The sequence below is a fragment of the Cuculus canorus genome, chromosome 24 (genome assembly GCF_017976375.1).
Source record: "Cuculus canorus isolate bCucCan1 chromosome 24, bCucCan1.pri, whole genome shotgun sequence".
Taxonomy (NCBI): domain Eukaryota; kingdom Metazoa; phylum Chordata; class Aves; order Cuculiformes; family Cuculidae; genus Cuculus; species Cuculus canorus.
In genome coordinates, this window is record NC_071424.1 from 2433720 (window position 1) to 2447793 (window position 14074).

General features: G+C 46.7%; 1 protein-coding gene across 6 annotated transcripts in view; it reads right to left on the bottom strand.

Annotated features, from left to right (window-relative positions):
- KCND3 (potassium voltage-gated channel subfamily D member 3) overlaps nucleotides 1-14074 on the bottom strand; it is a 119098-nt gene that overhangs the window by 9792 nt on the left and 95232 nt on the right. For all 6 annotated transcript variants that reach the window (XM_054087735.1, XM_054087733.1, XM_054087731.1 and 3 more), the window contains one exon: nucleotides 3567-3668. In XM_054087735.1, the coding sequence (XP_053943710.1) occupies nucleotides 3567-3668 (102 nt within the window). The remainder of the gene's footprint in view (nucleotides 1-3566; nucleotides 3669-14074) is intronic.

Here is a 14074-nt window from a genome sequence, read left to right on the forward strand (position 1 = left end):
CACTGAGCTGCTAGTTGCTTGGAGGGAGGCTGAAATAAGCTGTAGTGTCAGTTTTGAAATCCAAAATACTTCCGCTTTATCTCTTCCGCTTAGTGCTTTGGCACACAGAATTGGGCCCTGGTGAACTGAGAAGAACTGGTTTCAGTGATTGGACTGTCCCGTCCCATGACAACGGCTGTAACGCTTATCTATGGCTAAGCAGCTTCTGCTTGTGAAAAGGCACAAAACCTCCCAACCCCATGGTTCCCGGGATATACACCTCCCAGGGTTTTAGCTAAAAGGGAGTTTCAGTGAGCCGTACGAAGAGATTAACACTAAGAGGATCTGCTGGCTGCTGCCATGGGAAGAAGCTCGCCTTCCTTTGAGCACCTCTGACATAAACCCCCCTAAAAACCTCTAAATGAGAAGAAAATGGTCTGAGCGCTTAGTGTCTAGATGGCAAATGCAAAATGCCACAAATCTGTCTGTTTCTGAAGCAAGAGTCTGTATACTTGCTGGAGGCAGAACTCTTTCTGCTGCTGTCTTTGGATGAATCCTTCTTGCTTTTTCTTTACTCTGACACGAGGCTACAGGCTGAAGACACGCTGTTCCCTTGAAAGCTGGTTGCAGTGTATTCCTTCTGGAGCTCATGAAAGGACACTGCGGCACATGTTCAAGAATCTTTAGCAGTCGTTATTTTCCCCGTTCGTTAGTTTGACTGCAGAACCACAGCCAGGATACATTCTGGGGTGATTAATTTCCCTGGGTAAACCCTCATGGTGTCAGGCTGCAGCACAATCTGCTGGGCACTATAAAGGGCTTGTACGTTGGTCTCAGTGCTGTGCAATTGCTGATGGTGAAAGGGATGATGTCTTGTCATGGCCATGGTGTAACTGCAGTTGGAACGACTGCTGGGTGTGTAACGAACCTGCCCTGTGGCGATCTGGCTGTGTGAAGCCTGTTAAAGTTTGTGTGAGTCCGGTGAAGGGATGGGTTCCTTCCCTGTTCAAATGTAAAGCCTTTCCCCCCTCATGCTATCGCTTCATTCCTTTGTAAAAGGCCCCTTCCTGGCTTTCCTGGAGCTCCTTCCAGTACTGGAAGCTGCTTTAAGGTCTCCCCAGAGCCTTCTCTTCTCCAGGCTGAACAACCCCAACTCTCTCTGCGTGTCCTCATAGCAGAGGGGCTCCAGCCCTCGGATCATCTTCATGGCCTTCTCTGGACCCATTCCAACAGTTCCATTTCCTTATGTTGGGGATTCCAGAACTGGACTCAGAACTCCAGGTGGGGGTCTCATGAATATTTTGGTCCCTAATACAGCAGCTACGGAAGTCACACTCTGGTTTTACAGCTTGCAGCACTTGGGTAGTGAGCCTAGAGTGTCATTCACATCATGTACTCTTAAGAATAGTTTGTTCTCCTGCCATAAAATGAAAGGCTATAAAATCTTGCCTTGAGCAATTAAAAGTCACATATATCTGTACGACACAAAGAATGTGCTGTGGGTCTGTAATTAATTAATGCTGCTGCCTGTGGATGGAGGGATGCATCATGGCTCTTGACTCAGGTGTGAGGCCGGTCCTCACACCTGAGTCAAAGAACGTTTTCTTGTGGTCGAGAAGGCAGCTGGTGCAGCTTTGGCAAGCTTTTGTTTAGTAAATGGTATTCCTGTACGTCTCTTACTGTATGCAATGATCTTTCCTTCCCCTACCCTTTTGCTTTTGATCGTTTCAACAGGAACTTCCTCAGGGTGGGGATATTTTCTTACGAGGTATTAAAACAAATATTCACCATCTTTGGTACTTTTCAAAGTGGATCTTGCTGGGCTGCGGGGGAGCCACATTAGGATTTAGAGCTATCAGCCCACCAGACAGCAAGCTGCACCCAGAGAGTGCTACCAAATAAATAAATGTAGTTATTAATGGGTAAAAAAAAAATCCTGTAGAACCTCTCTAGAAATGTTTTTGTTTTCCTCCCTGTGTCTGCGTTAGCATTGTAGCCAACAAAATGACCCTTCTTCCAGTTACTTTTGGGCAGGTGCCAGAAAACAAGCCTGTTCAGCCAAATATTTCCCTCTACCTCCTGCTTTTTGGACTTGGGTGCTGGTGCGTCAGCTGCTCTTCCGTGAGTGGTTTTGGCAGGGAGGTCTGGTTGAGAGAAGCGAGGAGATTCTTGTAGGGGTGGCAGGCTGGAAGATCAAGTGCAAACTGAATATCCCTACTGAGCTCTTCTGGTGCTTCTAAAGATGAGAAATCTAAGGCTCAGAAGCAATTTTTAAATTTGTAGTCAAATTTTTGTGTGTTATTGGGTAATGAAGTAGCAGGATCTCAGCTGAGCCTTTCCTTGATGGACAAGGCTCTGGACTAGGTGTGACCAGTCCTCTCGATCTCGCATGTTCTTGATAAAGGAACTTTTTTGAACAGCTCAACAGCAACATATGGTTCAAGAAACAGCTTTTCTGAGCGTCACTGCCATTTGCAGAGCAAGGGACTACATTGTGTGTGTAGTCAGAATGATCAGGCTTGTTTTGGAGGGGAGAACAGACACCGATCCAGACCTCCTTCCTTCCGAGTCTGTACTGCATGTGGAGTGCTTCTTGTAGACTTAGTTTAGAAACTCTTCCAGTTGCAAAGGGCTGGCTTCCTTTACCTTGGCCTGCACTGAGCAGCATCCTACGTGCGCTATAAGGTGCTGCACGATTTCCCTCTGTGTGCTGTACCCACTGAGCTCAAGTGGGAGTGGGCTCAGGTCCTGGTGAGCAGCTCTCACTGTGAGCTGAAAAGGTTTTTCAGCTTTGATTTTACAAACACCAGGGGAAACAGTAGGCTTCAGAAGGATTAGGCACCAGGTAAGGATGCAGAACAAGCGATAGGCAGCTCCGGTGGCTCAGTTAAGCGATCTCCATCTTGCTTTCTGTTCCCCACATGCATGAAAGGCTGATTTTTGTGAAATGAAATCCATGAGATGTGCTAATACCCGCTCTGGTGTGGATCAGGCTTAATGTAATAACTTCCCCCTCGTTTTCACTGGCTCTGCTGAGCAATCTCATGCACTGCAAACTTCTCTTCCCGTGAGTAGCAGGTATTGGCCCCCAGAGGCTTTGCTGTTAAACATTATTCCCCCCGGCTCCCCAACTGCCCGAGACAGGAGCTGGGGAGTGTTTTCCTGTCTTTTGGGGCATGATTGGCATTTCCATGTTAGAGGGAGACTTGCAAATAAATAAGTGTATGTTGAAAAAGAGGGGGTGTTTATTGTCTGGGCAGACCTCAGGTTGTATAAATCGGTCCAGCTCTGTCACACAGAGAGCTTTGAGGGATGCTGGTCGTTGCTGGGGCTCAGATCCTTTCCTAGCTCAAGGAGGAGCCAAGGAAGCTTTTTCCTCCCATCCAGTCTTGCCACTGATTCCAGCTGTGCCCCCCACAGTATGTGAGAGCATAATTATACGTAATGGTATTCGGTGTGTGGAGTGCCACACTGGATAATGAGCAATTAGGGGGTGACAGAAAGAGAAGGGGAGGGAACCCAGGGAGAGGAGTGGGGTTAGGAAGCATCTCAAACTTTGTGGAAGGAGGTGGTGTGTCTGTACTCACCGTCAGCTCAAGGGCTTCATTCAGGAGGCCGTTGCGCTTGCTGTGAAGGTAAGCATTGGAGCTGCCGGTTTTGGCCACTCGGATCCTTGCAAGCCGGGCTTTCTGTGAAGAAGGCAAACAAGCTGAGGTTATACTTTGGCATACCCAAGGATTGCTCCTGTGCTGGCAATACTAGGAGGAAGGGTATTTCAGGCTTTCCTTGTACCTGAAAAACCCTGTGGGTGAAATAAAGTAATGGTTTTAAACTAAGGGAGGGAAGATTTAGGATAGATATAAGGAAGGAATTTGTTACGATGAGGGTGGGGAGGCCCTGGCCCAGGTTGCCCAGAGAAGCTGTGGCTGCCCCATCCCTGGAGGGGTTCAAGGCCAGGTTGGATGGGGCTTGGAGCCCCTGATCCAGTGGGAGGTGTCCCTGTCCATGGCAGAGGGTAGAACTGGATGGGCGTTGAGGTCCATTCCCACCCAAACCATTCCATGATTCCATGAATAAGCATCTCTTGACCAAGTGGCAGAAGTCGCTCTGCAACAATGCGGACATTCAATGCTTCTCGTTTTCATTTACTCTTGACCTCCAGGCTGACTAGTTGGGTGATAAAAAGCATTCCAGAAAAAACCAAACAAGAAAAACTAGGGTCACCTCCTCCCCATTTGATCATGTGGTTGTCAGTGTTTTAGTTTTGCTTTTCAGTTGTTGCCTGATTTGCCCTTTTCTACTGTTAATTTATGACTCAAACACCATTAAAAGTAAATACATGAAATAGCTGGGGCTATTAAAAAATAATTACATTGTGCTGTAGTTTAAAATGCTGCATAATCTTTTAAATAACACGAGCTCGTGATTTTCCTCTCTAATTAGAGGTGCTAATGGGTAGACACTGTAGGAAGAGTAAAGCCAAGAGGCAAATATCTGCAGTGGGTCCAGAGTGTAATAATTCCAGGAGCTCTATTACTGTGCACACGTGCGTGCCTCTGACCCTTAATATTTGAAGATTTGTGTAACCTTAGGAGTTCCTGCTTAAGCGGATGGTTACTCAGGCAAAGGCACATACAGGATACTTGTTTGCAGCTTTAATTAGGTGACACAGACTGCGACTAGCCTGAAAAGTAGGTCTTCTTTTGACCCCCCCGAAATGGGGACATCCAAAATTGACTTTCTCTTCTATACTTCACCTAGATTCCATTGTCCCATTTTAACATTAAGACATCAAGTCAGTATGAGAGTGAAGTCTCTGATGAAACTCGCTCTGTGCTGGGGCTGAGGTGTCTCGGGGCTTCCTGGTCACTCTGGAAAGGGGCGCCAGTTGTGTTGGCAAGACGTAGACTGAGGATACAAAAAGAAAATGAAGTGGGTTCTTGAGTGTTTTTGAAGGCTTCCCCAAACTGCTGTGCTGCTCTAGGCAGTCCTGTGTGTATGAACTGGAGCAGAACCTACAGAGCCTGCTGCTGTCGAGGATGAGTTAGGGGGAGAGCACAGGGGTGAAGGGGCTGAAGGATGTTCCGTTTCCCAGTTACGTGGCATTGTCTTGCTGTTCCTGATAATTACACTTAAATTCCTTCCACTTGCCAGTATATGCTTTTGTCTCTGGTCCCTACTGTTTGCAGTGGTCTTATCCCTTCTCTGATTGGGGCTGTAGACTGGATCCATTGATGGATGTGTACAGCAAGGATCTGAATGCAACCACAGAAGTCTTCGGTTTCTTTCTGTGCTTGACAAAATATCAGCTCTTTTGCTGCAGGAATTACAAGAGTCCTCTGGCTTCACCTCACCTGTAGCAGGCAAGGCTTCATCTTCACCTTTGGTTCCATCGGTTGTTAAAGTGGGTTCAGTCTTAGGCTCTTGTAATCAACTTTATTCCCTTTGCCTCCAGGCTAGCAGGGGATCAAATATTAATAGCTGTACTCCACGTGAACTGGAGACTGTTCGTTTCTGAGGTCTGTTCCCTTTTCTCCTTTGAAACAGGGCCACTAGCTGTCTAAATAATTAAGGCCCATAGCTTTTGTAGTTTAGAACAGACATTGTTATTTTAAAAAATGTCAGTAGGGCAGGACAGAAGTTAATCCTATCCTCCTTACACAAAAGGCTGTCTGGGATAGACATGTCGTCTAACTCCGTGTCCCATTGTGATTAAATTTGGTAGATATCTTGATTAAGTCAGCTAGAGAAGTTAATTAGAATTGGTGCCTAAAATTGGTTTGACCCTCCAGACAGTTTCCCACATTGGAGTGGGAACAACTCTAAAAGCATAGTTCATATTTTTTATGTAAAAGTCTGTGCATGAACGCGCGTTATTTGGAAAGCGCATCTATGGACTGATGTGAGCCTTGTGTGGTATTTAGGGGTGTGTTATGTGTTTACGTGGGACGGAGTCGTTTGATCGTGCCTGATGGTAACAGAGGGTTTACACACAGCAGAGCTCTCCCATCTGGCCTTAAGTTGCACCAGAGCAGGTTCAGATTAGACATTGGAAACAATTTCTTCACCAAAAGAGTTCTAGGGGACTGGTGGAGTCTGCCCAGGGAGGTCGTTGGGTCACTGTCCCTGGAGGGATTTAAAAGACGGGCAGATGAGGCGCTCAGAGAGATTGTTCAGTAGTGGACAAGTACGGTTGGACTCAATGATCTCAAAGGGCTTTTCCAACCAAGTGACTCTGACTTCTGCAGTGAAGGTTTGTTGCTGGTTTATGTGGCTGAGCAAAGTGGATTGAGGACACAAAGGGCACCTGGCAGCAGTGTCAGATTTGGGTTGCAGTGTGGAGCGGGTACAAGCTGGCTGTTTCAGAGGAGGTGTGTGTTCTCTGTTGGAACGTGTTAGTTTGGACCTGGCCGGGAGGCTTTGGCAGAGCAGGCGAGGAATAAATAAATGAGAGGCAAAAGCCTTGAACTTGGGGCACCCGCTCGAGTGTTGAAGCAGCAGCATTCTGCAGGGAACTGTGCTCTGTACTGTCACACATTTCACTGTCAGAAACCTATAAAGTTAAGCTGATGGGGTCTTCTGAACTCTGCCAGCTTTTCACACATGCCGAGTATACTCTTGGAACCCCTGTCTTGCAGAGCTCAGTGCTCCTGGGCATGCAGGGCAGAAGGCAGACGAGTGGAGGACCATGGTTTTCTGGCCACCAGTTGCCGATGTCTTTGGAGCAGGGGGGATTGCTGTCTTCTGTGTCTTATCCCACCAGTGCAACAGACTAAAGGTCATTAGGGCCAGACCTGAGCTCACTGTTTCTGAATATAACCCCTGCACGGAGCGTCTAAAAAAGGCAAAGAAAATGGCACACAGTGAGTGGTGAGAGGAGTTGCTAGGAAACCACAGGATCTCAAAATGCACATGACCTAATCTGGAAGATAATTTATATGATGAAAATAATAATACTAATGACAGTCACTTACAGGTTAGAATGATTAATTTGGTTATCTTGTAGCCCACGTGCTTTTGAGACCTGGATGGAAGGCAGCTCTCTAACTTCTCGCTCCTTGCTGCGTCTTAAGAAACTGGAATCTCGGAAGAAGCAGGAAGGGCAGTGAAGCCCTGCGTGTGTGGAGGGTTGAGGTATGGTGGAGAGGATGATGTAAGTCGCTGTGAGTGTCCTGGGTATCTCAGTTTCCAGAAGGGATGGACAAAGGAGAAAGAGTAGCCTGTCTTCATCTTTTGGCTGCTTTGGAGAAGTGCAGGAAGCAGGAGTTGCTGGCTAGGAAAAGTGCTTACCAGATGGCAGGCCCAGGAAACAGCTCATAATTATTTATTAATGATTTCTATCTAGTTCTTATGGAGATGATGTTCACGCTTGATTCATGCGGTACAATAACCTATTAAGTTACAACCTACGATATGATTTCATATCTGCCAGGCATCTTCAGCTTCCCAGATCCTCTGTACTTGAGCTTTCCCTTCGAGCCTTCTCTTCTTTAGGCTTAACAGTCCCAGCGATCTTGGCCTTTCCTCATATGAGAGATGCTCCAGTCCGTATCCCATCCAACTGGATCTGCTAAAACCCCACAAAGAGCATCCCTGGCAGAAAATGCAGCTATGCTAAATAATTTCCAGTGAATTAATTAAGAATTAATTACATTAATTCTTCAATAATTAGTAGTTTGAATATGAGCAGAAATATTGGTGAGTCCAGTGGTGCAGTGGGTGGGTACCAGTGCTCTCTGAAGGCTGAAATGAAGCTCTTCTCTAAAGTAATCAACAATACTTCTGATCTGTTTTTTGTTTCATAGAGTGGTTTGAGTTGGAAGGGACCTTAAAGATCACCTGTTCCCAAGGTAGAATATCACAGCCATTCAGGCAGTGCTTGATTTTTCTTGCATTTATCTGTATCTGTTGCTAGGTTGAGTCCAGAAGTAACTTCTGTTATTTTAACCTTTTCCTCAAGTAAGTATGAGCGTCTGGACTTCCCTTCCTCTCAAATCTTTGTTAAACGTAGCTCAAAAGCTGTTTAAATATTCTATCATTTTTGCATATTGTGAAGCTGCCCATGGAAATGAGATAGTGTAGAACTCATTATATTCCTATATAATTTGATAGAACCACTTACAGTCAGACCTTGATCTTATTTTGGGCCTCTTCATTACTTTCCAGAGATGAAAAATTCCCCTCCCCTCCTCTGTGGCTCTCCTTTTAATCCTACCTTACCCTTGGCACTATTAAAGCAACAGAACATCATTTCAAACACTCTATTGTTTAATCTTTTCCAACACCGAAGAACGCAATGTTCGATCTATTTATAGCACAATGCACAGAATAGGGAATTCAGTGGCTCTCGGCTTCTCCACTATTCGTGGATCTCTTGGCTGATCGAACACAGAACTTGGAAAGTCGTCCAAGACCTGCAGGACCATCGGGAAGCTGTGGAGCGCCAAGACCAGTCCCCTCCAATGACAAAAATCCTTTTGGATGTTTTGGGTTTTAAATTAAGATATCGGAATGTATCTGGAAACATATTATATAACGTAAACATCTCAAGAAAAGAGCCTCCTGTTTTTCTGCATCATTAATGGAGAGGTTTCTCTTCTCCATTGTTCTCGAACAAGGTTCCGTGTTTCACCGCAAGCAAAGCCTGGGGAGCATCTTTGTGCCTGTGATTTATCTGTCTGTGTTGCCAGAGCTCACTTCTATAATGTCTTTCACACAGCTCACACCCCTAATTAATAGCTATAAAGTATTCAGGGGATGGAGAAATTAACAGAATTTGATCTGGTGTCACATGCTGACTTACTAGACCTGATATATGAGCACTAATTAATGGTGTGGAGGCCTGTGGTTCATTATGGAAAATGAAGGCAATTGCTTCATGCAGTGCTGCTCTCACCTTCCCTGGGACGATGGTGAGAACTCGGAGGGGGGGATAGGGATGCTGACCACAAAACCTTTATATGAAACTTGAGAAAACTAATTGAACTTGTAGAACTTGTGCCCTTCATGCATGGGGTGAAGCCCAAGGTAAGAAGTGATGGTGGGGCTGTGTTCCTGCCTCGTTGGCAGCAGCTGGAGGATGTGTTGGCCCTGATGAGCAGGTAACCACCAGCAGCAAGGACAGGCAGCAAACAGAGTTAAGCACCCCCACTACAAGAAGGACGTTGAGGGGCTGGAGTGTGTCCAGAGAAAGGAACAGAGCTGGGAAGGTTCTGGGAGCCGCTGAGGGACCTCAAGCTATTTAGCCTGTAGAAAAGAAGGCTGAGGGGAGACCGCATTGCTCTCTGCAGCTCCTTGAAAGGAGGTTGTGGTGAGGCGGGTGTTGGTCTCTTCTCTCAATTAACAAGTGATAGGATGAGAGGAAATGTGAGCTTCCAGCATTTGCTGTCAAACTAAAGTTGCTCAGAAACCATCAGCTGACAATGGAGTGGCTCTGCAGGGGAAGCTGCTCCTGGTGGTTTCTGGGGGGCAAATCTTTTGCATTAGGCTTCTGGGTGAAAAAATACATCACGCAATCCATCCCACGGTCCTGTTTGATAAGTGAAGACTCTTGGAATGTGTCTCAGCTTGCATCCTTACGCTGACAGCCACAACACATTGTCTGTGTGCCTTGGTTTGGCAGATGAGGAGGAAAGAAGCTGCCCACTGTGTGGTCCTGGGCCCTGGAGGCTTCAGCTTCAGCAGAAATTGTGGCTCTGTGTTGCTCTGGCCTTTGTGCATTTTCGCATCACTGTGTGTTCCTGCAGGAATGGCTCCTCATTGTCCCGACTCAATCTCTAACAAAGCTGATGCTTCATATGTGGACAGAAATATACTGGTGCCTGGATAACAGAGCTATCCATAACTCATCCAATTGCTCTTTATTATTGTATTTATTTGGAGTTATTGCTGAATTTGGTCTTGATTGCTGCACTTCCATGGAGAGCAGGTGGCTGGAATCGCCACCAGGCAGTGGCCTGTGACAGGGAGGAATGGGGAGCTCTTTCCTGGGGAGCAGCGTTGCATTGAGCTGCTTTTCCTCCCTGTGCAGCACCGGCAGGCTGTGATTTCCCATGCAGAGATTTTGTTGGAGATTTTGTTGTGAGTTTTCTGCCTGCTCTTGATTTCCTTGCCTGGCTGTGAACCATTCTCTGCCACCATTTACTGCGGCTCCGCTCGCTGCCCGTGGCGGGTCGGGGAGCACGTGCTGTCCTTGCCTCCCACTTCGAGTCAGCGCGAGTTGCTCATGCGAAGGCTCAGATAGGGAAATTGAAACCTCTGGCTATGGGTAGTGTTATCAGATAGCTTCACTTTATAACAGGAGTTATAAACTTTATGTACAGGAGTGAACTCTGCAAGAGTCCACCGAGCCAGGATAAGTGAGTTTATCCCGGTTTTATGCCTGAAAACCCTGAGTTGCAGAGAGAGAAACATGGAACGGTGATGCTGCTGCAGCATCAGAGTTAGTCAAACCAGTGAGGAGACCAAAGAGGAGGGCAGACTCCTGGGCGTGCCTGGAGAGGACCTGCTTTGTGCTGATTTAGAGCTTGGTGTGATGCTCAAGTTCCCAGCAGTTACTGTTTGGGATTTTCATGACCCTCAAACAACAAAGGCTCGTTCTGAGTCAGACTTCGCAGACCACTGTTGCTGCGTGGGGTGGGAGGATTGTAGCGATGAGAGCGTAGGAGTTCTGGGGTTGGGCTGTGTAAGACCTCTGGCAGTGTGTGAGCAGGGAGGCTCTGCAGAGGCCCTCTAGACATGTGTGAGTGGACTACAGAGCGTTCTGATCCTCCGATTAGAGGACTTGGAGACCTTTATTGCTGTCCTGGCACCACATGTCAGGAACGACTTGTTCTTCATATGCCTATCACTGTCATGGTACAAGTTAGTAACTGCAATAAGCTTTGCTACCTCTTACACCCACATTTAATTATCTCTGTTGTTGACTAGATGACCTTCATGATCCCTTCCAATCCGAACCATTCTATGATACATTCATATCTGTTAATCTAGACATGACCATATCTTGCAGGTGGAACAGGGATGTTTGAGCTGCATTTGGTAACGTAGGCTGAGTACTGCATGGGAACAAATGCCCCCAACCCGCTCCATCCCATGTTGCTTATGCAGGCTGGTAAAATTAGCTGGTTAATAAAGGTAACAGCAAAGAATATGATCCCTAGAACCCGGTTCCAAAGTAGAACCCGGGCTTCCTAATGTTTTTGGCATGTGGATCTCCTTGACAAGGTGATTTCAGCTGGTGTTTATGTAGACATCTGGGCTGAAGCGGGCAGCATCGGCCGTTACAAGTCCTCCCAACTGTGCGAGAGAGCAGAGCCATCTGGCCAAAGGCTGCCACGCACAGCCTGGCCCGACGGTGGGTGGGGAACGGGACACCCGTGATGAGCGGGGAGGGACTTGAGGATGGGTTAGGCAGGTTTTATATGTTGCAGGCTGTTTTCAGGTTATGACTGAGGCATGAGAAAGGGCCTTAGGGCATGAAGCAAATGTGGAGTGTCTTCTGGATCTGTGTAGAAATTATTTTATCTGGGCATAGGGCCACTATTGACACCAGGATTCATATTTCGGTGTGTGGGCTTGTTTGGAGGCTGAACCTATTGGCTCCAGCTCACTGATTTCAGTCCTTCCCATCGGAGGAGGCGTCTTATTGTCTTCTGCAGTTTGGGACCCAGGGAATTTGAACTAGCTGAACGGATGGAAAATGCCACTTTGATTTCTTGGATGATATGAAAGAAAAGAGGAAGGATTCCTGCTTGGTTTTTGTTTGTTTTTTTTTCCTCCCTGAATGGTGTGAGGGAATGTGACAAACACCAGATGGGAAACAGGAAGAGGGAGAGGTACCTGTCCAGCAAAAATGAAATATTCTTCTATAAAAATAATTCGAAAAAGCTCTTTTCCCCTGTCAAAATGTTAAATATCATCAACAACACAAACATATTCCACACAGATTCACTGTAGTTGAAAAAACCCATGGTTTTTCTTTAAATGTCAGCCAGATCCAGTTTTAACTTCATTGTTTCTCTCTCTCCTCAAGATCCCAACCCCAACCCCTGCTGGGATCTGAGTCACGTTCCGTCACTGAGCTCTCCTCAGACAGCTCACAGCTTTGCTCGAGTCACTACTTCTGGCCTCTCTATTCATGCGCTGAAGTTCACTAACCCACCTCCAAAATTCAGGGTGTCAGCTGAGAAGCAGAACATTTTCAAAGCTGACTCCCCTGCTCTGTAGCAAATCAATTATTATAATGGCCTTGTTACTGACAGGTGTGTGGGCCGCCTTTCTTGTGGGGACGATGATGACATAACTCTCGTATTAAGCATTCTCTTTCTCACCATCTTCCCTCTTCATCTGCTCTGCTGACTGCAGCCCTGTTTTCCGTGCTGTTAAGGTGATGGCTGGGTCTGGAACAGCCCGATTCTAACGTGCCTCTTGCGGAACAATTGGGAAGACATTAGTGTCTTTACTTTTCCTTCCTTTTTGGCTTAAGCCTCTTCTAAGCATCTCCATAGCTACCCCTTCATCAGCCTGCAGGGTCATAGCTGCTGTGTGCCACCATCTCGCTGTTAGGAATAACCTTCCTCCATCTATTTCCTCCCACCAACCTCCATCTGAAAACGTGCAGCTTCTTCATTCCTGTCTTCTGCCGATGCTGGCTCTGCGATTGCTGTAATTCACCCACCAGGCAATGTGTCCACTTCTCTGCATCACTTGATTTGTTCTCTGTGCTCCTGGACAGCCCGTGGTACCATCTTCAATTTTATATAGCGTGGTTTGAGTTGGAAAGGACCTTTAAAGCCCACCCAGTCCCCCTATCATGGGCAGGGACACCTCCCACTGGATCAGGATCTCCAAGCCCCATCCAACCTGGCCTGGAACCCCTCCAGGGATGGGGCAGCCACCACTGCTCTGGGCAACCTGGGCCAGGGCCTCCCCACCCTCACAGCAAAACATTTCTCCCTAAGATCTCATCTCAATCTCCCCTCTTTCAGCTGAAAACCATTCCCTTCATCCCCTTCCTGCCCTCCCTGATCCACAGTACTTCCCCAGCTCTCCTGGAGCCCCTTTCAGTGCTGGAAGCCACTCTAAGGTCTCCCCAGTGTATTCTCTTCCCCAACTCTCTCAGCCTGTTTATGTGAGAGTGGCCCTGCAAAGTTATTTTATTTCATCCTGGGTAGTTGTTCCCTTGCCTAAATCAGGGTGTTTGGTTCTTTCTTGGAAACTTATAGCCTGGAGGATGAAATGAGAAGCCTCTTTCAAGGATTATGCAGTACATTGCTTGTTCTCATAGAGCCAAAGGCCAACAGATAATAAATGAAATGAATTGAACAGACTAAGAAGCTGTAGTCCTTAAAAGCGTATTTACTGCAGACCTGAACCCAAGCCCTGTGATTACTGGAGTTCTATATTCAGTGTCAGTTTAGCCCCTGTGAAATGCACGACTAAACCCAGCCTAATCCCTCTGAGATTATCACCCATTTCAGGATTTTGGCTCATTTAGCAAATCTGACTGTTAAACGAGACATGCACTGCAGTTTTCCACAGCTTCTGAGCAGTTTACATTTCTCCCCTCTCTGTGCTCGTGGGAGGAGGCGTTGCCTATGGTGGAAGGGGCATTTTGTTATCACCTCCCATTTCCGAACGGACAGGGATGTTGGAGCTGATGGGGTCGTACTGCAGTTTGGGGATATACCAAAGGGCCCTGTAGTTGTCTTCTTTGAAGCATCATTCAAGGAACAGGGAAGCCCAGTGAAACAGACTGACTTCGTGCTTAGCACAAACTTTCCAGCTGAGGGACCCTAGTTGGTTGTTTTAAAGCTGGACAAAAATAAGAGTCACTGGATGTGGGGGATTAAGGACCATCAAAGGCTCCCATAACACTTGAAAAAACAACTTTCTTGGGTTATTTTCACTAAGATCTAGTGTGTTCTCCTTCCTTCTTCCTTTTCTGTTACTCTTTGTGCAAAGACAGGGCCTTTAGTTTTTATTACTCGTTCTCTACTTAAAGGCACGGGATTACATTGCCCATCAGCAGCTGGAGTTTACTCCAAAAAGATCATTCCTGCAGGATTTTTGACCAGTTTCCGAGTTCAGAGTT